This window comes from Ctenopharyngodon idella, chromosome 10, assembly GCF_019924925.1.
Source record: "Ctenopharyngodon idella isolate HZGC_01 chromosome 10, HZGC01, whole genome shotgun sequence".
Taxonomy (NCBI): Eukaryota; Metazoa; Chordata; class Actinopteri; order Cypriniformes; family Xenocyprididae; genus Ctenopharyngodon; species Ctenopharyngodon idella.
Genome location: NC_067229.1, coordinates 19,763,779 through 19,790,225, shown reverse-complemented (window position 1 = coordinate 19,790,225; position 26,447 = coordinate 19,763,779). Strand labels below are relative to the sequence as shown.

General features: G+C 35.7%; 1 protein-coding gene across 2 annotated transcripts in view; it reads left to right on the top strand.

Moving 5' to 3' along the window:
* mark1 (MAP/microtubule affinity-regulating kinase 1) overlaps window positions 1-26,366 on the top strand; it is a 56,392-nt gene extending 30,026 nt beyond the window's left edge. Inside the window, exons 4-18 of one of the 2 annotated variants that reach the window (XM_051909729.1) lie at window positions 3,490-3,538; window positions 6,284-6,349; window positions 6,438-6,508; window positions 8,712-8,768; window positions 8,905-9,141; window positions 9,232-9,351; window positions 11,110-11,209; window positions 11,416-11,528; window positions 11,728-11,881; window positions 13,827-14,008; window positions 14,132-14,229; window positions 14,693-14,857; window positions 15,636-15,893; window positions 21,586-21,630; window positions 24,150-26,366. In XM_051909729.1, the coding sequence (XP_051765689.1) occupies window positions 3,490-3,538; window positions 6,284-6,349; window positions 6,438-6,508; window positions 8,712-8,768; window positions 8,905-9,141; window positions 9,232-9,351; window positions 11,110-11,209; window positions 11,416-11,528; window positions 11,728-11,881; window positions 13,827-14,008; window positions 14,132-14,229; window positions 14,693-14,857; window positions 15,636-15,893; window positions 21,586-21,630; window positions 24,150-24,492 (2,058 nt within the window). In that variant the 3' untranslated portion in view covers window positions 24,493-26,366. The remainder of the gene's footprint in view (window positions 1-3,489; window positions 3,539-6,283; window positions 6,350-6,437; window positions 6,509-8,711; window positions 8,769-8,904; window positions 9,142-9,231; window positions 9,352-11,109; window positions 11,210-11,415; window positions 11,529-11,727; window positions 11,882-13,826; window positions 14,009-14,131; window positions 14,230-14,692; window positions 14,858-15,635; window positions 15,894-21,585; window positions 21,631-24,149) is intronic. The other variant, XM_051909730.1, reaches the window with a different exon arrangement.
* The last annotated feature ends 81 nt before the right edge of the window (window positions 26,367-26,447 follow it).

Here is a 26,447-nt window from a genome sequence, read left to right as displayed (position 1 = left end):
TTATAGAGGTTGACTTTTAAATGAATTTATATTTAAGATAAAGTATTTGCTGGGTCATTTGAGTCTAAATGTTAACATTTGTTTTTTATGCTAATTTTGTGTTTTTGCATGTGTGGTGTAATTCTAGAGTTTTTGTGTGGTTGTAACACAGAGATGTTTTCTAGAGTCACATTCCCAAATAGATCTGTTTGTGATCCAAAAAAAAAAAAAAAAAGCCCTGTTCCTGAGGAGACACACCACAGAACAAAGACATTCCTGGATGGCTTTGTGGTGAGATAAATTGATCCATCAGTCTGTATCGTTGGCTCTTTCAGGGCTGTTATTGTCAGTCCAGTGCTGGATGATTTCAGAAGTCTGCTTATCACTAGCTAAGTTTCCATCCACCTATTTTTTTTATCCACATTTTGGAATATCGCATAAAAAAATGCTGGATGGAAACAACAAGGTGCACGTAAAATCTAAAAATATGCATTAGAAACTTCTGCGGAAACATTTTTTATCCAATAAGAAGACTTGCACATAAACTATGATGGAAACGTATTTACCGTATAAATCCCTTGATGATCAACAGAAAACTCATTTGACTTTGCCTCAGAAGAGGATGTGATTGGATAACTGGACTAACCCAGTGGAATAGTTTCATTGTACAGCATCTCAAATGTTGGTTTGGTGGTTCTGAAAAGCCTGACCCAAAGTCTGTCATTAGAATGGTTTGGTTTCATTCCAGAAGCATCGCACACTATTGCATTCCCAAACACCAGCATCCGAATGCAAGAGAACATGACAGCATTTATTGTGTTTCGTCTGCCGCACTGAGACGCAACTATGATGGAGAATAAAAGAGCCACAGTGGTTTCCCTGATTGCAGCAACTTCCATTTTTATTACAGATATTTTGCACCAATTTCCCAGGAAGTGACGATTTTGTTCTGATGAAGACATGGCATTGAAACGCTGCTTTATTTCCAAATGTTTTAGGCGATATTCCAGTTTTGCACAATGCACACGAGTTAAATTTGCAACTTTGGATGGAAACATACTTTCATCATAGTGGTTTTTACTTTACATGAATAGGGTACAGATTGTTGTCTCTTTATTTTTTAAAAGCCATAAAATCACAAATCTTGTGTATTTTATGGGGAGAACTATTGCATGCTGGATATCAGATAAACTATTACCAAACATAATTAACAAAGCATGAATTTAAATTCAATTAATTGTAGAAAAAAATATATTAACCTTTTACGTTTTAATTACCAAAAATGTAATATTAAAAATTGAATGTATTCCTCAAGAATCAATTTAACACTATTAGCAAGGTTATTGTAATAATATGAGAAATAACAGAAATTTCGGAACTTCAAACAAACATTTGGTCCCAAACTTATTAGGCCCTTTGGAGTAATAGCTTAATAATAATAATAATAAAATCTGTTACTTGCAATCCTGTTACCTATTTTGATTTTATTTTAGTGTTTAATTTTTTTCTTATTTTATTTTAATGCTTAATTATATTGATTTGTAAATGTCTTACAAGAAAAATAACAAAATCAGGCAAATTTATTTAGAATTGTTTTTAAATTTCTAACAGAGTTGAAAAAAAATAACAAACCTCATATAAAATATAAAAAATTAAATTGGTCATATATTCACTTTGCCTTCTTGAGGCAACATTTTCTGAAGCAGCTTCTTTCACTGACAAAAAAATCCAATTTTTACTTCATTATTATTTACTATTGTGTATATATAGAAAATTTTTATAATATGTTTTGAATTCAGTTTGTGTTTTTGAATGTGTGCAGTCTATATTTTTGTGAATTGTGCCACAGATTAATCTGTCACATCACATCTATCTCCCGTCCTATTCCGATCACGTGTCACAGTTTTGTCTATCTGACAACATGCTGCAGGGCTGGACGTGCTCGTTCATTCATGCAGCACTCATTCACAGAAAACGGCCTCCTGTTGTTTTTACTATATAAAGAGAATCTGTGAGGAGCCCCTGAAAGAGCGCCTGTCTTCAAGAGTGTTTTTGTGTGTACGGCAGCTTTTTAGTATGAGAAAAGAAGCATAAAGAGACACTGAGGGAAGAAACAGGGAGTAGTGTTTAGGATCCATCCTGTATTTTACCCTTCAGGCTGCAGTGCTGCTAGTTTTTGTCAATGTCTCGCATAGACTTTTGACTGCTGGCTGTGGATTATTCTGGCCAAGAGCCGCCCACTTAGACAGGAAGAGACTCTGACTGACATGTAAAGCAACCAACCACGGTTTGTTTTTTGTATGCAATGTTTATAGCTGAGTAAATATGAAAACAGATATTTCCATGAAAGAAGATGTGCTCATGAATATTTGATTTAATTAAAAAAAATTAAATCAAATATATTTTTGAATCAATGCCATGAACCATAAATGCAAACTTTGGTGAAGTGACAGTTCTTCCTCTGGAGTGCTCATTGTAGCATCCTGGTACCTTTAAATGCAACTTTATTTCTTGTTCAACTTTATTGCTTGTTGTGTTTAGGGCCCCCGCGGGTCCTTAAAAAGTCTTAAAATCAGTTTTATCAAATTTAAGGCCATAAAAAGTCTTAAATATCTTAAATGGTATAAGAGTTCTTAAATTTGAGGATAGAAAAAACAGGAATCACGATGATTACACTATGGTTTAATGAAATAAATGTGAGCACTGCATGTTTAAATGTAAAAGCATGGAGTAAAAAATAATCATACAATATTTAAATAAATATAAATGTAATCATTTATAAATTTGACTCATCCCTTTTCTTTAAAAAAATGGTTTAAAGTCTGAGATATGAGGTTTATCATTTTATAAAACAAATACCAGATATGTTTTTGAACTGTAAAGTTGTTTAAAATTGTAGTTTTTATAGTCATTTTATGGTTTAATTGCCATCCCTTGTTCATACGATTGTTTTTGTGCGGGTCTTAAAAAGCCTCAAATTTGGTTTTAAAACCCCTAGTTTTAAGAAAGCTCTTGTCTTGTTGGCCATTTTTGAATTGGTGGACAATAAGGAAGTATTTTACTATGTTATCAGAGGATTTTTATTTGGGGAAACTTTTACTTCACTTCATTCCAAAGCACAATATTATACTTTTTACTCCTCTACATTTAAAAAAAAACATATTGCTCTTTTTAATTTCGAAACAAAGAAATCAACACCCACTCCGCTTTGAGACACCTTACTGATTCAGTGATCCGGTCAGAGCGATTCTCCATTTAACAATTCACCAAATTGTTCATGTCTGACTCAACATGAACCAAAAACAGGGAGATCCTCGAAGCTTGAGTGTGTGCGTGACTGATGGTACAAAAAATTATTTATTAATGCTGAAGTTATTTATTGGAAAAAATGGTATTGTACCATGACCAAAAATCTAAATTTCAAAGTTAAACTGCAGAATATGCATGTAAAACGGAATGATAAATATAAAATGTTTCCTCTGATGTTTCTGTCTCTATTTGTACCCACAGCTCTTTCGTGAAGTGAGGATTATGAAGGTCTTAAATCATCCTAATATAGGTAAGACATCATTCTGATATTCACCTTAAATTAAAGATCACTAGACCATATTCTGTACTTTTTTGTATGTGAAATTCTCTTATGTTTCTTCCATCAAAATCAGGTAATAATTTCAGTCATAATTTGAAATTTTTATATTTTTAGTTTTAGTAGTTCACCTAAAAATATCAATTCTGTAATCAATTACTCACCCTCATGTCATTCCAATCCCATATGACTTTAGTTCGTCTTCGAAACACAAATGAATATATTTTTAGTGAAATCTGGGGGATTTCTGTCCCTCCATTGAAAGTCTATTCTCCCAAAACTCTGGCGGTTCAAAACATTCATAAAGAGATCGTAAAATGAATTCATATGAATCGAGCAGTTTAATCTAAATCTTCTGAAGAGAGACAGTCACTTTGTATGATGAACAGATGTAATTTAGGCTTTTATTCACATATAAACATTGATTAGCGTACATACATAGAGCACATCAAATATGGTAAACAGAAGCTCAAGCATGTTTGCTTGACACACGAAAACAAAACTCATTGGTTCATCATATAAAGCGTGTCTGTCTCTTCAGAAGACTTGGATTAAACTGCTCGATTTATATGGATTCATTATATTTTCCCTTTACAAAATATCAACACTGGTGTGAGGCCCCAAAATGACCTTCGTAACACCTGATCAAGATCATTTAGGCACCAGGACTGCAAATGATGTCTTGCTTTAATTCACAGCCCAGTTTCTTCCATGACATAGCACTTTCCCTTTTTTTTCTCTCACTCCATTTTTATGGGATGTTAACTGGATTATTTATATTCCTAATGGAAGGGAATCATGGGAGAGTCATTCAGACAGGCTGCTTTAGCACGATTTGCTCTAGGTGGATGATGTCTAACCAACTCAGCTCTTTTTTGCCTCTCTTAACATCACAAGACTCTGTTTTCACTTCTGTATTGATCACCATGACTGGCTGTTTCTGCTGTTCTCCTGCTGGGACTGCATGCGTGTCAGTGCTGGCTTCTGATTGGCTGAGACTGAGCTGGATTTTAGATTAATCAAACTAAAAGCTGTGATTACCACCTATCCCTGCCACTTTCCTAATACACACACACACACACACACACACACACACAATGCATGTTAAAGACTGCATGCAGGAAGCAGTCAGACGTTATTAGTGTCTGTCCACAGAGGCTAAATTGAATTATTGAAGCTCTTCACATACCGTGAAGCATCACAATGAAATGGAAAGAAACTGTGTGTGATGTCTTGCGTGTATTTTAGCATATCTCCATAACAAGCATCCCTGGCGTGTTGTTTCTCCATGTCATAGATGAGTTCCTGAGAGAATTCAAGCACAGATCTGGGGCTAGTTGCATAAACTTAGCCTCTATGTTAAGACTGTGTCTTAATAACTAGTTTGACCAACTAGCAGTTAAACAAGAGGTAATCACTCTGATTTTTCCTATTCAAATTAGACAAAACTACCTTTTTTTGTAACTGACTTTAAAATGTTAGGACCAGTCTTGAAGAAAAAAATTAGGTTACTAACTTTTAAGACTAGTCTAAGATGTTTAAGCAACAGGCCACAGCAGATCTGTCTTTATTTCAAACAGCTCCAACACATAGCTTTGTGGTATGGGGCTAAAATAGTGTTAAAAATTAATGTATTTACAAAATATGATGTGCAAATGTATAACCAGATTTACGTTCACAAAATAAGATTCACAATCACAAAAGCAAAACACAATTCATAAATGCACAAGTATGTTTGCGAGTTTGTAAATCAGATTTTGAAAATAATGTTAATTTTGAGACTTAGTGAGCTTAATTGTATTGAATGCGCACTTGTATTTTAATTAATTTACGCATTTTTTACTTCATCTTAAAAGTATATTTTTTTTAAAACTGTACTTACAGGTAATATAAATAAAAGGCCACTTAAGTGCACTTAAAGAGAGTGCACTTTCATGACTGTTAAGTACAGTTTTAAAAAGTGCATTTTGTAATAATGTAAAATTAAAAGATTTACTTTAAAGTATATTTTAAATCATTATATTTTAATAATCTTTTGTCACACCTTTTGGGAAGTACACTTATTTTGATATGTTTAGCATTGCACATATAAAGAACTTTAATTCATTTTAGATTATAATTTAAATTGTAGTGTGTTATTTGATGTTACATTTAATGCTAATATATTTCAAATTAAATGCATTTAATGCAATAGGTTGCTATACGGCAGAGTATATTAACACAGATTCTCTCTGCCAATGCTGTAATTTATATAGGGCACTGATTCAGTCTGATTCAAACAGATTACTTGTTTATTCATTAAAAGAACCAGATTATATAAGAGTCATTCATTTCGAGTATCAGGCTACACATGTCGCGCTGAATGTTTTTGATTCACAAAATGATCTGGCTCATAAGCATCATTTGTTCCTGAATCAAACAAAGGTGGCGATCTGTGTTCGTTTTGCATGAAGCCTGTGGTGACAACTTAATAGAAAGACATTTCATTCACAAAATCACATTCAATTCAGAATACATATTCAAGTAAATATATGATTTCTTTTCCCCTGGTGCTAAAGATTCTTGACACATTTAATACATCATGAAAAATATTAACTAAAAAATTAACAACGTTTTCAAATTGAATAAGTTCAGCAGAGCGATGAGGATATTATTTTGAAATGTTTGAGTTTTCGGCCTAAAATATTTAATCACTCTCTATATCTGTCTCTCTTTCAGTTAAGTTATTTGAAGTCATTGAAACAGAGAAGACACTTTATTTAATAATGGAGTATGCAAGTGGAGGTGAGTTTGATGGACAGACGAAATACATATTTAATATGAACTCTTAGCTCATGTCACACACATCTCTGAATGTCTCTGTTTATGTCAGGTGAAGTGTTTGACTACTTAGTTGCTCATGGGAGGATGAAGGAAAAGGAGGCCAGAGCAAAGTTTCGGCAGGTGAGACACACACCTCTGTCTCTGTCTGTCTCTACTCTGTCTCTGTCTTATCAATGATAAAACAATCAATATAAAATATTACAATTACAAGGTATGTTTGTTCAAAAAACAGAATTTCTTAATTCTGTGTAGTTTGAACATTAGTAAATATTTGTATGTACAAACTTTACTGATGTGTCAATTTTATTTTAAAGTTTCTATCAGCTTTTCTTACAGTGACAAGGGATTTGTAGTAGGTCTGGCATGCTACCTTAAGATGGTAAAAATAAATATTAAATTTACATTTTTGATTTACATGAAAATATAATAAAGAAATAAAATATAATTAGTTACATGTTACTATAAAAGTCAGTATTGGAGTAGGTACTAATTTATAATGAATAAGTACTAGTATCTAATCTAGTTACCAGTACAATTGGAGGGGATTTTGCTTACTAGCAAAATAGTTACTAGCAACCAAAAATAAGTAAATAAAAAAGTACTAGTAACTTAAAAAATAGTTACTTGTAGAGAAGTATTTAAGGTATATTCAATATTATTTTGATAACAATATAAAATTCTAATTATCAAGAAAATCTCAATGCATATTTTTTGGCAGTTTCGTAAAGACTATTCACGAATACAAGAGTGTTATTTAACACATCTCTGATTTTAACCTTTTTTTTCTCGAATTCTTTCAAAATATCGGTTTCAGTGAATCAATGTTTTATTGAATGAAATGTTCACTAAAGGCACTACATATTAATTTTACCTACTCTATGATATTTTTGTACAAATATATGTTGGTAAATATTGCTGTTCATTAATATGTATTGTATTAACTTGCATAAAATTAATTGAACGAAATACATTTATTTTAACATTTATTTATTGCATTTTGATTCTAATTGACAAAGGCTATTTGGTTAAAAAGATGATTCCTAAAACATCTATTTAAAAAAAAAAAAAAAGATACATTATTTGACATTAATGGCACCTTAAAAAAGGAAAAAAGAAATAAGCATCTTCCCCATTTTATTACCTTTAATCGATGATAAATGTTAATACGGTTTAGATGTACTCACTGAACTCATTCACACCCTCTAGTGGTGATGGCGTCAGTAAACCGTTTGCCAGGTTTCCCTCTGATCAGCTGTTCATGTGATAACTGTAAATGAACAGGCATTTCAACTTCAGGGTGAGTGTAATTGAACCCCCTGCTGCTGTGCAATAATTAATTGGCCATTTTCAGTCGTGCTCTGCTAATGAAGGCAAATAAAAGCCCGGGGCTGCAGTCACTGCTTTTTATGCTGCGGCACATTTCACTGCAGGAGGTGATTAATGAGAATATAAGACCCCAGTCTGTCTCTCTCTCTATCTCTATATCTCCGTTTCAACTACAGTGACATACTGCAGTTATGCCGTTTTCACACCTGGCTTGTTTGGAGTGTTTGTTTCAGAACCTGAAGCATTTTCTCCCTTAGTTCGGTCTGTTTAGACATATATGAACGCAGCAATCAGGCTCTGATCTGCACCAAAACAATCACTTTGAGGTCACATGGTCTCAGCCCGCTTGAAAACGAACTTAGGAGTGGTTCGCTTGTGGTGAGAAAGCAATCTGACCCAACGGACCAACGAACCAGGCTGTATCTCAATATATGATGGGTAATTACGTATGTTGCATGAAAAGCAGCAGCGTTTGTTTTGCTTATGCCTTTCAAAATGAATCGTGGGTTAACCTGGAGCAAAGATGTCAGACGAACATATTTTAGAACCACTGTCCAAAACGCATAAAAATACAGACAAAGCCTTGATTCTTGCTCAAAATAATAAAGTAATATAACGACAGCTACAAAGAAAGACACAATAAGCCCACAGAGCTATCCATCCTGATGGATGACCACTGTGAGCGGAATTCCGGAATATAAAGAGGTGAACTCTGACCAATGAGAGGACAGTTTACTCCCACGTGACTTGTATTTTGGTCCAGTTAGAAATTGTGAAAGTAAACCAAAACAAGAAGAAATCTTAACATTGTAGCAATTTTAATTCCTGTTTCGGAACAAAGCAAACGATTTACAGGTGTGAAAACTGTATGTCCGTCTAGCGCATGTGTACAATTTGGAGACTTTCTCAGCTTTAATTTGCAGATAAAAAAGGCCTGGTTTGTGGAATGACGCATTAATTGGCATGCTAATGTGACTTTGTGTGTGTGTGACTACAGATTGTGTCTGCAGTGCAATATTGCCATCAGAAGAGAATAGTCCACAGGGATCTCAAGGTGAGACTCACTCAACGAGGTCACACATACACCGTTTAAGCCTGTGGTGTAGATCTGGTCACCTTAAATGATTTGTGTTGCATTGATTTCTATTATTCATAAACAATGCTGACCGCTTTGCGTCTCTCTCTGTAAGGCTGAAAACTTGCTGCTAGACGCGGACATGAATATAAAGATTGCTGACTTCGGCTTCAGTAATGAGTTCACCATCGGGAGTAAGTTGGACACGTTCTGCGGCAGTCCGCCGTACGCGGCTCCAGAGCTCTTCCAGGGAAAGAAGTACGATGGGCCAGAGGTGGACGTCTGGAGTCTGGGGGTGATTCTCTACACGCTTGTCAGCGGGTCACTTCCCTTTGACGGACAGAATTTGAAGGTCATTTCCTGTTACATTCAAGATCACTTAAGGCCTGTTCCCTACAAGCACACTGTTCATTTTCCTTACTCTGAATGTTGGTCCACACAGGAGCTGCGAGAGAGAGTTTTGCGAGGGAAGTATCGTATACCGTTCTACATGTCCACAGACTGTGAAAATCTTCTGAAGAAACTGTTGGTGCTTAATCCAGGCAAACGTGGAAGTCTAGAGGTAAGACTGCTCTACACACGTCACACACCCATCACTCAGTTTTTGAAAGAAAAAAACATCTTTATTTTCTTCTGTGGAACACAAAAGGACAGAATGTTTAACAGAATGTTCTCACCGTTCTTTTCCATACACGAAAGCATACTGTGAACAGAGCAACTATAAACTCAGAAAAGGACAAAAAGCACTATAAAAGTGGTCCATGAGACCTGTACGCTATATTCCAAGTCTTATGAAGTCATGTGATTGCTCCTCTTCTGTTGTAGCTCTAAAATCTCATTCACACTTGTAAGCATTAAACCTGGCATATCACAAAGGGTACTTGTTTAGAAATTACCTTAAGTTCAGTTACTCTAGATAGCGTAAACTGATCTGTCTTCGGTATTAATCTGGTAGCAATGGCATCGTTAACCAAATGGCGCCCCCGTTGTATCTCCAGCCTGTGAGCTTTCTTACTCAATATTTAAATATTCTGGTTCAGTGTTTGTGTAAGATGGTCCTGCAGAAGAATTTCTTGAGACCCTCCACCTCCCCCAGCACCACCTGTATAAGTCTACAACAGAGAATATTATTACTAAATAATAATAAATTTATTATTGTTAAATAATAATAAATGCATCATCATTATTATTATTAAAAATACATTACTGTTGTAGTACAACTATACTGTAAAATAAAAAAAATTATGTTTCATAATAGGTATATTAATCATTTTACTTTACAGTAGTAAAATTGCATTACTTATGGCTTAATTTCTTCACTTAATTTCTTAGGTTCTTAGTAAAAGCCCAGTGTTACCTATATGTGACCCGTGCTGTCAAAATGAGTCGGAATGCGCACGGGCTAATTTCGAGCTACAGGCAAAACAAGTGAAAAATGTCAATTTTAGACGAATTTGAGGTTTTCACAAAAATGAGTTCATTAAGCCCTAGTCTAGTGATCCCAATGCTCCAAATAGCAATCAAACATCTAAAAGTATCTTTATTTGTATGTTTTCTGAGAGTACCTTTCCTTTGTCCATGAAAAATGCTGTTTTTCTCTGCTCGCTTCTGGACGACTGATGCTTCCCCTCAGCACAAGTTTGGTATCGTTTTAAAGCGTAGCATTCCAACTTTGTGAATATTCATAGTGAATTCTCGATGGCATGAGTCTGAACCAATGAAATGTGATTTTCAAACTCATGCTGATGTAAACAAAACGATCTTACTTGCGCTGACTGACAGATCCGAAGCGCGCGCACAAAGACACCGCGATCCCGATATACACATATACACAGAATTACAGTATTTCAAAAAAAAAATCTGTCTTGGCGGGTATTTACGCAAACATTATCCATTATGTCTTAAGTGACTCTATCGACTTTGACAATCGACAGTGTAGCTCTGTCATTTTTTGTCAGATTCTAAGAAATCATACATCGTTTTGAATGTTTTAATAGAGAATTTGAAAATAACAATAACTCATTTTTGATAATTTGCTCATTGTGACTCATTTTGCCAGCACGGGTCACATATAGTATATATAGTATGTAGGTATATATAGTGCATCTGCTACTTAATACTGTGCAGTAGTATTATGACTGAAATTCAGTTACAGACAGTACATTTACAATTACAACATATAGAGATACAGTTACAACATTAATCGCAAAACCTGCCTTTCTTTCTCATTTTTGCCTTTTTGTATATTTTTTGTAAAGGCTGTCTACTGTTCTTTTAGCAGAACAGAATATGTAGTTTAACGTCTGCCAATCTCACACAGCAAATCATGAAGGACCGCTGGATAAATGTAGGTCATGAGGAAGAGGAACTAAAGCCGTATACAGAACCTGAGCCAGACTTCAGCGACACCAAACGGATAGGTCTGTATCTTCCCTGTCTCTCTCTCCTTATTTCCTACTCATGTATTTGTTTTCATAATGGTCAGAACTAAAAAAAATGTCTGGGTCATCATACACTACATGGCAAAAGCATGTGCGCTTGTGCAAGAAAAACGTTTCCTTTGATGCTTTAAGAATAACAAAGAAATTGTATATGAATCATCACATCTTTTTTCGCCCTCTTTCAGAACTGATGATCACTATGGGTTTCCCTAAAGATGAGATCACAGAGGCATTAATAGGGCAGAAGTATGATGAGGTCATGGCCACTTACCTTCTGCTGGGCAGGAAACCTCCAGAGGCAAGTCAAAAGTGTCATAAACTACGATAACATCAGTCATAATGACTAATCCACTTCATATATCCTGTGCAGTGTGATTTTAGTATCATTAAGATACTTTTATAGTTTTTATTGATATTCTGAAATAGTTTTAGTTACATATATAGTAATAAAATAACTATAATAACCCTGATCCTTTAAATTGGTTTGCTCATTGCAGTTTGAAGGGAGCGATTCGCTGTCCACCACAAACCTGTGTCAAAGGTCACGACCCAGCAGCGACCTGAACAACAGCTCTACGCAGTCACCCGCACACTCCAAAGTCCAGCGCAGTATCTCTGCCACGCAGAAACAGCGACGATTCAGCGACCACGGTACAACACATGATCACACACCCTAACCCTAACCCTAACATCAACATTTCAGATGAATTCTAAATGAAAAATGATTTAGCTGAAAAAATTGAGTTATCAGTTATCTAATAATTAATTTGGTGATGTTTAAATAAAAATAAATTCAGAAACAGTTGTTAGCTTGATTTAGATGTGAAGTCTACATAAAGAATGTGGCATGTATAGTTTTAAACATTTAATAATTAATATTTTTATTATGGAAAAATGTAAAACAGTAAAATCTATACATAACGAAAGTCTATACAAAATGAAAAGGGTTAAGTCTGTCTGTAAAGATGAAAATCAACCTCTATAGGGGTTATGCGCACTCTAACGTCCGTATTCTATAAAACAGATCAGATTGCTTCCGGTTTAGGTCTTTTGTATGTGCTTCATGAAAAAATTAGCTGTTCATTCAAGATAACTTAAAAGGAGCGAGCAAAGATGAGCATAACTGATGTCCACCGCATATGCAGATTGATATTTAAAAGCTTTATTCATTTTTCTTCCTCACACTAACGTTTAGATATTTAATAGAATAAAACACCTATAACAATGTGAACTAGGTAGATTCGCTGATTACCTTAAAAGTCCAATGATATGCCATCAGTTCATACTGCTGTTAACACTTCCTCTGACAAGCGGATGCAATGAGACCAGTTTTCCGGTTTGGTCATGTGACGTTCGACATATACCCTATTACTTCACAAATTAATAACGAATTATACAACTTGTAAAAGTATATCCAACCTTACCTGGTTACATACAGTACACTTGTGTTAAGCAATATGTACTATTTGGCAAATCTCAACTGCAAGATTGATTAAAAGCTATAATATCATCCAGTGAGATATTGAAAGTTGTATATATAGTATATACACTTTAGCTGCATACATATAGTATAGGTATATAGAAAAGGTATATAAACTATATAGCAAATCTTAACTGCATGATTGTTTATATCGTTGCAAAATGTAAACTGTATTATTGCACAGTTCTTTATATAAAGTTGTATATTTATTATATCCAACATTATGCGCATGCATACAGTACACTCTCGTAAATCGATATATACAGTATCCGTGTTGGGGAAAGTTACTTATAAAAGTAATGTTTTGTATTACTTAGTTACTTTTTATAGAAAGTAATGCATAAAGTAACTTTTTCATTTCTTTTCCTCATTCGAGCTTGCTTGTTTGTTTATTATTAACAAATAAAACAAAAGTTTCCCTTTCAGACCAAAAGTGAAATGAATAAGGCTCAGGCTGAAGGAAATGCAAAGTCAGTCAATAAATGGGAAAATAGAGTAACTTGCGTTACTTATTTGAAAAAGTAACTCAGATATTGTGTTTAAAAGTAAGGCGTTACTTTACTAGTTAAAAGTAATCTGATTACTTGGCTCACATTACTTGTAATGTGTTACCCCTCAACACTGTATTGTATGGCAAATAATACAGCAAAACTGCTTGATTTATTTAATCGCAAAATGTAACTATATTATCACACAGCTTTTTATATAAAGTTGTATTCATGTGTATATATAAGTATACAGTATAGTAGTATGTCCAATTTTATCTGCATACATACTGTATACTAGCGTAGGGCAATATATACTATATAGTATATCTAGCAAATCTCAACTGCTTAAATGCTTGTATCGTCACAAAATGTAAACTATATTATCGCCTAGCTTTATGTAACTATAAGGCATGAAGATACTAAGATATTATAAACATTAATATATATTATTGTGAAAAATGTTATAAAAACATTGTAATTGATTTTATACAAGTTTCCATATTTGAAAAGAACTGAAATTTAATGATAATGGTCTATTTCTCATTTGATTTTGAGCGGACATATTTTCATTTCAAAATTATGCATGGATGTAAAAGTTCTGAATACGAGTCTGATTGTTTTTTTGCAGTTGCCCCGTCCATACCTCCGACCGTGTCTTACACCAAACGCTCTCAGGCCAACAGCGTGGAGGGAGAGAAAAAGGAGGAATGGGACGCGTCCCGTAAGCTGCCCTCCTCCAGCTCTAAAGGAGACATGGCCACCTCTCCTCTAGTGGCCCAGGAACGCAGGAAGACGTCCACAGCTTCAGGGGTGAGAGGTCACGGGAACCACATCATGTGCCACAGTTGTGGGATACAATTACATATGACTAACAAACGATAGTCCACACATTCTCAGTCTATGATTAATTTGTGTTTGTGTTGGTGTGAACAGAATAGCGCTGCTGGTGGAATGACCAGGAGAAATACATACGTATGTGAGCGATCCAGTACAGAGCGGTATTCAGCCATCCCTAACGGCAAAGACAGCAGGTGAACAGATTCACAGCGCATGTTTTCACTCTCTTTTCTTCTTCATTTACACTGCAAAGTTTTTAAAACTAATACTGATGTGAAACTATATTGATACAGACCGCCTCTCCAAGATGATTTTTTCAACAAAAACACAGACCAATAAGATATAAGCTTTTGGATCATGTGTCATTCCAGATAAGATCTAGAATGAGTGCAATGACTTTTGATTCTGTCTGGGTCTGGTCTTGGGTTTCATTATACATTAAAGCATGCAAAATTGCTTGCGATTTAAGTTTCTCTTGGTGTGTGAAAGGATCCACATATAAATATTTGTTTTGTCCTCAAAGAACTTAATACACAAAACAGTTCAGAGGCTTTTTTGATACTGATATTTGCAAATGTCTCTTCTGTGTCTTCCTGTCTGGCTCTTGCCTAATTTATGTCTCTTCTCTGTCACTTTCTCGCTTTCTCTCCTTCTCAGTTTGACGGAGATGTCCACCTCTGCGAGTGCTTCTTCCTCTGTGTCTCCCGCAGCGTCCTCTGCAGTGGCGTCCACTCGACCGCGTCATGTGAAGTCCGTGTCCGCCTCAGGGCACCCGACCAAGTCTCCGCTGCCACCCATCGAGGATAACACTGAATTCAAGGGGTGAAGAGACATACTTTTTAGTGTTATTTTGGTATCATTGAGATACTATTTTAGTTTTATTAATTCTTTGAATTAAATTTATATTTTATATTTATTATATTTTCATTTCAATTTTAGTTTTAGTAATTTTGTTGTGTTTTTTGTCATTTTATTATTATTTTTTGTATTTTTTAATTTGTCTCTATAGTTTTCGTTAATTATTTCACTATTAGTTATTTTAGTACATCAAATTAACTAAATGAAATTAGAAATGTTGCCTTGGCAATTAGATGAAGTAAAGTAAGTCTTTTTGTTTTTGTTTCAAGTAACAAAATTTTTTTCTGTTAACTATAATAGCCAGTGTTGGGGTAACGCATTACAAGTAAAATGCATTACATAATCAGATTACGCTTTTGATGTAACAAGTAAAGTATTGCGTTACTTTATAATTTTACACACTGTTTTACACACATTATTTTTCAGTGTAATATGCTTAAACCTTTTTAAAACTACTGAATTCAAATTCTGTCTCTTATCCGTAATGTAGTCACTTTAGACATGCGCATTCTTGCGTGCGCAGGAACAGACAAAAAGTACAAAATTAACAAAACACACTACTTTAAACCATCAATAAAAAGAGTTGTAGTAGGTAATATAACCCGTAATGCTACGAGATATTTTGTATGGCATACATCGCTCTAAGGCTCAGGAAATATTCTAAGTGGCCATGCGAAAAAGATTCTACTTAATGAGTCCAGTTTCATTTGTTTTGTTTTTTTAAATCACTGTCTGTCTGCAGCTCTAGCTCCAGGGCTCCATCCACGTCTCCGTCAGCTCACAGCATCAGCAGTATGACTCCGGATCGGACCCGTTTTCCACGGGGCACCTCTAGCCGCAGCACCTTCCACGGGGCGCAGCTCAGAGACCGGCGCAGTGCCACATACAACGGCCCCCCCGCGTCACCCACGCTGTCCCACGACACAGGCGCTCTCGCCCAGGCCCGCAGGGGCACCTCATCCGGCTTCATAAGCAAGCTTACCTCCAAGTTTGTGCGAAGGTCAGTCTCTAGATCTATCACTTAATGCTCTGCACTACAGTTTCCTGTGTTAAATGACAATTTACATATTTCTGTTGATTGGCCAGTGCTTAACCAGACATCCAGAAGGAAGATATTATGGCATGTTAAGTGCGCACTACAAGCTCATTTCCCCTTCATGGTTTAAGATGTGTTAACATTCACCAAATATGAGAAAACATTGACCAAATATAAGAACAATTGGCTTTGATGAGTGAATACAAATGAGGTACTTGCAAGAAGAACTGCAACTTGAGTTGTGGTTCGTATTGTTTTTAAATTCGCACACTGTTTTTGAAGAAGTTGATATTTTGGTTTAGCAAGGATGCATTAAATTGATCAAAAGTGAGAGTAAAGACATTGTTACAAAAATATTTTTATTTCAAATAAATGCTGTTCTTTTGAACTTTCTATTCACTGAAGATGTAAATGTACAAAATGTATCACGATTTAGACAAAATATGAAGCAGCACAACTGTTTTCAACATTAATAATAATCAGAAATGTTTCTACATATTAGAATGATTGCTGAAGGATCATGTGACACTGAAGACTTGAGTAATGATGCTGAAAATTAAGCTTTGATCACAGGAATAAATTACATTTTACAATATATTAACATAGAAAGCAGTTATTTTGTATTGTAGTAATATTTCACAATATCACTGTTTTTATATTTTTGATCAAATAAATGCAGCCTTTGTAAACATAAGAGACTTTTTTTTAAAAAACAAAGAAATTGTATCGACCCCAAACTTTTATAGTAGTGTAGTGTATATCAGTTTACAAGTTATAATTTATATTTTTTTTTTTTGCATTTAAATTTAAGTTAGAAGTAGGCCCTAGTCCCCAGAATAAGAGCCATTGCTTTACAAAGAGTGTGTTTACAAACCATTACTGCAGGAAATCTCGCTTTAACAGCTAAAGCAGGGCTGGATTAAAAATATTTATTTCTCGATTTTAATCCGTTCTTATTTTGATCAAACAATATTGATTTCTCAAATCCCAATAATCGATCTTTCAGTCTTTGAACAAAACTTCACTAAACATAATTTGTGGTTCCTGCCGTCCAGTAATTTCAATAAGGTTTGTGTTACTTTTGATATGAAACAAAGTGTCGGTTTTCAAATTATGTCAGTTTTATACAAAATTCAAACAATAAATATAATTTTGGTGCTCTTTAATGTGGTGTGATAGACCTCTGTAGCCGTTTCGTGAACCGATCATCTGTTCCTCTTTACTACTAGTTACAGCACCAAATAAACATGAATGAACATCAGAAGGAATATTGAAAGATACAGAACAACTTACTGAAATGTCTCATGTAATCACTTAATCAGTGTTTCAACCTCTGAAAAAAGTTAATAAAACAGCTTGTAAACAATGTTTACCTCAGGACCATTTACCTCAGGAAAGCCTTTGAATGTCCGTAAACTCGATAATTAGCTAGAAAAATTAACTCTAGAGAGTAACATTTTGCTAAATATATGCGTTATATTACATATTCATTGCATTTTTACTTAACTTTTTGTCTTCAATAATTAATATATCACAAGTTTTTATGATAGCCACCATTTAAATGTTTATATTTCAAAAAACGATTTTGGAGTAGAAACATAATTATTTCATTAAAAAGTTATTTTTATTATTATTATAAAAACTGCCTTATGTGCAGTTTAAATGTTTGTATGCAAATGGGTTGTTCATTTTAAGTTTATTTTTTTCTTTAAAAATGTATATGTACTGTAACTGATATATATTCAAAAGAATTGATATAGAATTAAATTGAATCAAAATTGTAATTGAATTGAATCGCCTATGAATCGAAATCAAATCGAATTGTGAAATTTGTGTCAATGCCCAGCCCTGCTGCAGTGTGTGTATGGAGGAGAGAGAGCCAGGTGGCCTGACACACACACACACACACACACACACACACACACACACGCACACACACAGTGCTGAGCATGCATTGACTCTGAGTGTGCTGCAGTCAGTGAAGGACACTGGGTAAAGTGAGCTGGATCTTTATCAGGCAGCTGGCTGCATTTGAAATCAGATGCCATGGGTTAACATAACTCTCAGACCTGCCCCCTACTGTCTGTTTGAGGTTTTGTTTGCTGCAGGAATTACACACTTCCCAAGTTTTTAATAAATTCATAGTGTTACTATGGATAAATGAATCTTCCATTATATGTATGGTCATTTTCACTTTTGTTGATTTGTTCTTCAGACTTCAGGGCTGACCCAGTGGTCTTGGGTTTGGGCTTTGGTTTGAACATGCTGTTTGTTTGTTTGTTTGTATTGTAGAACTCTGTCTTTCAGAACGGCGAGGTAGGGCACAATAGTTTGAGCTTTCCCCTCAGACTTACAAATGAAAATGTGTCCTCACATCCCCTTCTCCTCAGAAATAGTCTCAACCTGTGTGTTTCTTACTAATGATCTGTGCATCTGTCACCTCTGTGAATGTTTGCACGGCCTGCAGACTGACTTCCTCCTGATGATGATGACGATGACACTTCCCCCACCTGTGTGTCCTCAGAAGTATTTAGCTGTAGTTTTGTTGAATATGTTGAATGCTGATGGTCTGTAGTGATCCAGTACCTTTTCTCCTTCTTTCATTTGAAATGTATCTTTCTGGTCAAAAGAAAGTTTCTCCATTGCCACCGTCCACGCCTATCAAAATCACATTAAGGCAGATAATTTTATACTTCTGTTATAGATTAAGAATGATGAAATAAAGGAATAAGAGGTCATGTGTTACAGTTATTTTCCCACAGTTTAGAAATGTTCACAGGCACAACAAGCAAACCCCTGAACTGTGGTAAAATCGCTGTAACACACGGCTCATGGCTTTTATAAAAAAAAAGCAAAATGATGAAACCGTCATCTGCAGTATGTATTGGTGTAAATTGGAATAAATCTTGCCTCATGTAATATAGTTTGCAAGTCTAAAGGTCTGTTCACATCAAGGATGATAACTATAACCATAAAGTTGTTCTAATTGTAAGAGAATAGCAAAGTCTACACCATAGCTATAACAATAGCGACAGAGGAACGCTAATGTTGCAATCACTTTTTTCGCATGATTTCCCCCCCCAAATGAGTTCAGAACAAACCCCGCCCCACTGGCAATTCTAAAGATTTCATTGGTCATGTCATTCACAGTGCTGATTGCCTACACAATGCTGAAACAAATACTAAACCCTAACATTAACCATTACCCTAAAATTGTAATATTCAGTGAGTGAGTTCAGATGTATGTTTTTAACCTGATTATGCATAATAAGCCGACAACGCTTGTGGTCATTTAAACGCGTTAACCCATTTTCTTTATCAGAGTAAAGTCATAAAGAGCTTAAGCATAAACTGATTGACTTTTTTTTTTTTTTTTTTTTTTTTTTTACCCATTTCGGGCATTCCAAGACTAAGTCCTATCTATTTGAATGGGGGAATCCTGAAATCTAAAAAACTGCTTGGCGAACTTACAATTAAATAACATATTTCAAATCAGCAACAAAATCTGACATGAACTGTCCCATAAATGTTGTTTTTATGCTCAAATGGCGCTTAAAAAGCTTATTTTTCAGGCTAGACGAGCCAATGCACATGTGCAGTCATAAGAGCGAGTCTCAGGTTTCTATAGGAACCAGAGCCTCTAACGGCAGCTGCAGTGACACAATAACTTTACCAATCAGCGATTGGCTTGTTCACTTAGAAGGCGGGACGTATTCCATCATATTGCGTGTTGCAGTTTCTCCCATTCATAAGTAATAGAATGGGACTTTCTATATCTATAGTCTTTGGGCGTGGTCACATTAGCAATATTTCAGCAAAATTTTGCAGACAAAAAAGGTCTATTGTCAATAGAGGAGCGATGATAGAAGCACAGCTGACACAGAAGGTACTTTCAAACCAAGCAGCTTTCTGTTGGTCAATGCGGCGAAATTCGCGTCACCAACTTGAACATGAGCAAAATCAGTATGGGGAACTTTTTCGCCCTCATAAACGTGCACTCAGATTCGTCGCTACGATTTCTGGGCCCATGTACAACGTATTGCTTTGGGCCCCTTCGGTAGAAATTGGGTTCCAAGCCCCCCAATGCCTCTGGGTCTCCTGCACACTGTGCCACTTTCGACCACTAAGCTACACCCCTGTGTGCACTCCTATTAGAATGACTGGATTTCGCCTGTGAAATTTCGCAGGGCAACTGTAAATGTGACTGCACTTTTACTGCTGGTTTAAGCACATCCAAACAGAGCCATTTTGCGGTAGGGAAGGAGAAAATATATAGCAAACTCAAAACTCTTTAGGAAAATGTGCTGTTATAAAAATGTGTTCTCATCTCAGGTAACACAATAAGCTGATTTTTTTTGAGTAATCGGCATATTGGTGTGCATGTAAATGTGCTCATTGTAAGAGAATAGTTACGCCTACACAACAGCTATAACAATAAAGACAGAGGAACAATACTGTTGGAATCACTTTCAGAGCAACTTTTTTCGCAAACCAGTTCAGTGCAAAGCCTCCCTTTAGCCTATTCAAAGATTTCATTGGTCTTGTCAACCACAATGCCGATTGCCTACAAAACACTGAAACAAATACTAACCCTTAACCATAACCATAAAGTTTTCATAATCATTCTCAAAGAATAGCGAAGTCTACACCACAGCTTTCACAATAACAACAGAGGAACAATATCATTGGAATCACTTTCAAAGCAGTTTCTTGTGTGATTATTTTTGGCAAACCAGTTCAGCGCAAACCCCGCCTTCATCCGAGTCAAAATGTTTCATTCATCATATCAATCATAATTGCTGATTGCCTACACAACTCTGAAACAAATATCAACCCTTAACCTTAATCTAAACCCTAAACAAACAAACAAAAAAAAAAATTAAATAATTTACCCGACAACTGTGTTTTGGGGGCCTGAGAATGCAAACTTTTGAAAACGGTTTTAAATTGCAAGTTTTCGAAAACAATACTGTTATCGTCTCCATGTAAACCACAAAAACGTGAATTCGTGAAAACGGTGACATCATGCACATGCTTATTATGTTCAGTCTATAGGCATAGTGTTTCTTTACAAAGTGACATCGCCACCTACTGCCCTGGCATGAATAATACAGTGTTTTTAATCCTTTTCACGGATCCGTGCGAACGGGGATTGTTGACCACTGAAATTGGCAATCAAAATCCACCCGACTTTAAGGAGCACAAGCATTTAAAGTGACAGGTGACATGAATGCAGCATACGTTTAGAATGTAAATATAATTATTGTTTTTGGTGTGAACGACCTCAAAGTGTTAGTTCACCCAAAAATGCAAATTATCCCATAATTTACTCACCCTCAAGCCATCCTAGGTGTATATGACGTATGGATTACTTTTATGATGGATGGATGCGCTTTTTTGGCCTTCAGAATCTAAGGTACCGTTCACTACTATTTTTAATATAACTCCGATTGTGTTTGGCTGAAAGAAGAAAGTCATATACACTTAGGATGGCTTGTAAATTATGGGATAATTTTCATTTTTGGGTAAACTAACCCTTTAAAAATAGGCAGTTTACAGTTGCCTAGAATCTGTTGTCTTGTTTCTTTTAGAAGAGCTGACTTGCTGAATTTAGTTGTCCACTGCTTTCTCAATATGACCTCTGATATTTCCCAAGGTTACCCAGTGAAGGAGAGGCCCGCGGTCGGGCGTACAGTTTGAGGTGAGGTTTTTATTGATCCTCTGTGATTTGTTTAGAATTTGTCTTATGTGAACTTGTTGCTTGTGGGACATTTGCTGCTGCCCCTTCAGGTCAGTCGACAAGAGTGTTGATCCAAACGGTTCAGGTGACGACTATACAGTGTTTGACTTTGTGTGTGTGTGTGATTTCTGATTGTTTGGAGTGTTTTGCATGTTTTCTAAGCACTGAGAGCTGTCTTCTGTCTTTCTAATATAGATTTTAGCACTCTAAACAACATTGTCAATTTGTCAGTCCATTTATATTAGTGATGCACTGATACTGAAAATCTTGATTATCTTGAAAAAGCAGAAACAGACGTCCAACATATACACTATATATTATGTGCCTAACATATTATGTGTTGGCTCTGTTGGAACCAGATTTTTTTTCCATGCACCTTATTAGTTTTTGTGAAGTTGCTCCAGAATAAAGGCCTGTTCACACAAGAGCATGTAATATAAAGATAACTATAACAATATATTATTATCCACACCAATAGATGATAATATTCTGTTTCATATAAGCGTATGCCACAGTTATTTCATATGGTAATTTATATGCTTAAAGGGTTAGTTCACCCAAAAATGAAAATTCTGTCATTAATTACTCACCCTCACGCCGTTCCACACCCGTAAGACCTTCGTTCATCTTCGGAACACAAATTAAGATATTTTTGTTGAAATCCGATGGCTCAGTGAGGCCTTCATAGACAGCAATGACATTTCCTCTCTCAAGATCCATTAATGTACTAAAAACATATTTAAATCAGTTCATGTGAGTACAGTGGTTCAATATAAATATTATAAAGCGATATTTTTGGTGCGCCAAAAAAACAAAATAACTTATATAGTGCTGGCCGATTTCAAAACACTGCTTCATGAAGCTTCGGAGCGTTATGAATCTTTTGTGTCGAATCAGCGGTTCGGAGCGCCAAAGTCACGTGATTTCAGCAGTTTGGCGGTTTGACACGCGATCCAAATCATGATTCGACACAAAAGATTCATAACGCTCCGATGCTTAATGAAGCAGTGTTTTGAAATCGGCCATCACTATATAAGTCGTTATTTTGGTTTTTTTTGGCGCACCAAAAATATTCTTGTCGCTTTATAATATTAATATTGAACCACTGTACTCACATGAGCTGATTTAAATATGTTTTTAGTACATTAATGGATCTTGAGAGAGGAAATGTCATTGCTGGCTATGCAGGCCTCACTGAGCCATCGGATTTCAACAAAAATATCTTAATTTGTGTTCCGAAGATGAACGAAGGTCTTACGGGTCTGGAACGGCATGAGGGTGAGTAATAAATGACATTATTTTCATTTTTGGGTGAACTAACCCTTTAAGCTCTTTAACTCTTTCCAAACCATTAATGTACTTTTCCAGCAATCCATGTTTTCACTGTTATACAGTAGGGGCACTATTGCTCATCTTCTGAAAGAATACAGAATCTCTGGATCCAAAAATAAGCAAAGAAGCAAGTGATGGAAGGATTGCTTACCCACATGTAGGCTAACACGATCATCAAACATTCAACAGCATATAAATCAAAACTGCCTAACGTTACCAAATGAAATGCTGACCCAGGAAGAGGTATAGGACTGTGCAAGCTTTGGGGGTGTTGATGGACTCAATCTGGAATATTTTTTAGAAAACACTGGAGGGGGAAAGAGTTAAAGTCAGGTGAAAATCTCGCTGAAAGTAATTCCTCTGCCATTATCATTATAGTGGTTGTGAACTTCCCTGTTCTCATAGAATTAGAATGATTATTAAAACTTCATAGTCATCATCCTTGGTGTGAATGGGCCTTAAAGGTCTGTTTGCACCAACAATGATATTTATAGCAATTATATTAGCATACAAACCAACAGATTAGAGTTTTGCAGTTATGTTGTGTACAGCTTTATATACTCCAGCTCTTTAAAGTCAGGTGGATTCTGATTGACTGTGAATGTTTTTGTTCATTAGTTTGAAAAATTGCTCTGAAAGTGATTTCAACGATATTGTTCCTCTGTGTCGTTATCGTTATACTGTAGTTGTGACATGGACTTCCCTCTTCTCAAAGAATTAGAACAATTATTTAAGCTTTATATAATTATCGTCCTTTGTGTGAACTATATTAGCGTACTAACACAAGATAACATTGCTTTTATTATAAGCGTTTGCTGCAGTTTTGTCGTCTGTTGCTTTAAATGCCCGAGCTCTTTGAAGTTAGGTGGATTCTGATTGGCTGTCAATGTTTGTATCGTTTATCAGCTGGAAAAAAAAAAGTTCTGAAAGTGATTTCATTGATATCAAAAACTGCAACGCGCTTATAATAAACAGAACAATATCGTCCGCAGTTGTGGACGCAAATATAGTTATTCTTATCTTTAAAGGTATCGTTCTTGGTGTGAATGGGCCTTAATTCTACAATACTCTGATCAACAGAGCTCATGGTTTAGTATCTGTGATGAGGATCAGCCTGACATTCTGAACACTTCTGTGTTTGTCATCAGGAGCGGATCCGGAGAACCCAAGGAGGAAGGTCGTGACTCGAAGCCGAGATCGCTGCGTTTCACCTGGAGTATGAAGACCACCTCGTCCATGGAGCCAGGAGACATGATGAGAGAAATCCGCAAGGTGCTGGACGCCAACAACTGCGACTACGAGCAGCGCGAGCGCTTCTTGCTCTTCTGTGTGCATGGCGACGCGCGCCAGGACAGCCTCGTCCAATGGGAGATGGAGGTTTGCAAACTGCCCCGCCTGTCTCTCAATGGTGTTCGCTTCAAACGCATATCGGGAACGTCTATCGCCTTCAAGAACATCGCTTCGAAAATTGCCAATGAGCTCAAGTTGTAAGCAAAGGGTTGGAAAAAATACAAAACTATAGGCAACACTAAAAAGGAATTTTGCCAGGAAGTTTGAGCACCATTTTTGAGTTCCTGCTTCTGTAAGCTACTGCTGTAATGTTTAGTGGAGAAAAAATATGAATGCAAAAAGATGAAAAGAGAAAAACGCCCTAGCCCATGACCTTTAGCATATACGCCTGGTTAAAACAACCATCTTGCAATAATATCGAAACCCTTACAGGGTTGGCAGGACAAAAATCTGTCGAGCTAATTATCGTAACGAACTTCAAAATGACTTTTTCCACATGTACAGTTAAGATATAGAATGTTTTGTTGTATTGAATTGATCATAGAGTTGTATAATACAGGACTTTCAGCCTACTTATGTGGAGGTGTTGTATAGTCACTATTGAGCTCTGTACAGAAAAATTATGTTCAATGTGTCATACTTGTTTAGTTTGTTGCTTTCTTCTCTCTCTTTTTTTTAGACTGACACCACTCAGTCTTAACAGTTCTTTTAAAAGTTCTCAACATTTGTTTTTAAAAGAACGGTTTATGCAACAATGGAAATTCTATTATTTTCTCACCCTCATGCGCTCAAGCCCGTATGTTCTTATTTTCCATTAAATTTTGAAGAATTGCCGCAGCTTTTTTCCATAATGACCAGCTCCAAAAATTACAAAAAACACCATAATATTCCACACAATATGATTTGTGTGCAATAGCCATATGTTACTTTGTAACAATCCAAAATTTAAGTTGCTAATCACCGAAAATGCGCTTAGTTTAGTTTAAATCGCAAGTTTACTTTTGTACTCTACGGAGAAATAACGACATACATGGAAGGACATGAGGGTAAGCAAATAATGACAGAACTTTCATTTTGGGTGAATTATCCTTTTAATTCAGAGTGAGAATTAGATGTGATCATAACATCAGAGAATTAATGACTAAGTGTTATGTAGAGCAGGCAGTGTATTTCCCACAAGCAAGATGGTTTGGATGTACGGATCAGCTAGAAATTAGTAAATGAGCGTCTACATTAACATTCCATACAGAACATACACTGAGACTAACATCATCAAACTGCAACGCTGCAGAAATAATGCAGTGTGTTCGGAGCAAGACTGGGCCAGTTCAGCAACACTGGGCCATTTATTTCCCTTTCGAAATCAAGAAACGAGAAAAGCTTCAACTAATAACTACCAGAATTTATTTATTAAGCCATTTTATGCCTTGTTTTATTAACTGTAGAAACCGTTCATCCAGAGAATGCATGACTTTTTTTGTGTGTGTACAATGTAATTTGTTTTGTAATAAGTGGTGATGATGAAGATGATGATGGATTACAACCACTCATACTGGTACTTTCTACTAGTTCTTTTGTACTGAAGTATCGAAGGTTAAATGTGCAATGCTGTCTATGTTGTATTACTGTAATGCTGATTAAAGAGGTTGTGACTGCACACTTTTGAGGGAAGATGAGGTCAAGTTTCCGTAGTTTGAGAAAAAGGACTAGTGACTAAAAATATTAAAAGGGTAAAGCTGTGATTAAAGCTCAGAGAGGCATTGAATGTTCGAATGTCAACTGTGATGTTCCATTTTGTGACGGTACATTTCCAGGACAAATTTCTTTTTTTTATTATTCTTCTTCTTTTTTCTTTTTTGTAAATGGCTGTATGGATGAAAGTATTTGGATGGGAAAAGAAGCTGAAGGCTGAGGATCTCCAAAAAATGCAATTAACTCAACACATTTCATCCTTCCACACACTCTTCCCATTTATTCTCTCGACATTGTACTGTACATTTCTGCGGAAAATCCCTTGGGCCACTGTGGTTCAACTTCAGTCCCACTGGAGCACATTAAAGCTTACTTGAAATGAGTCTTTGAACTAAAATGTTTTGTGTCCTTTTTTTTTACAATCCTCATTGCAATAATTACATTAAGTAATTGTGTTGTTTCTG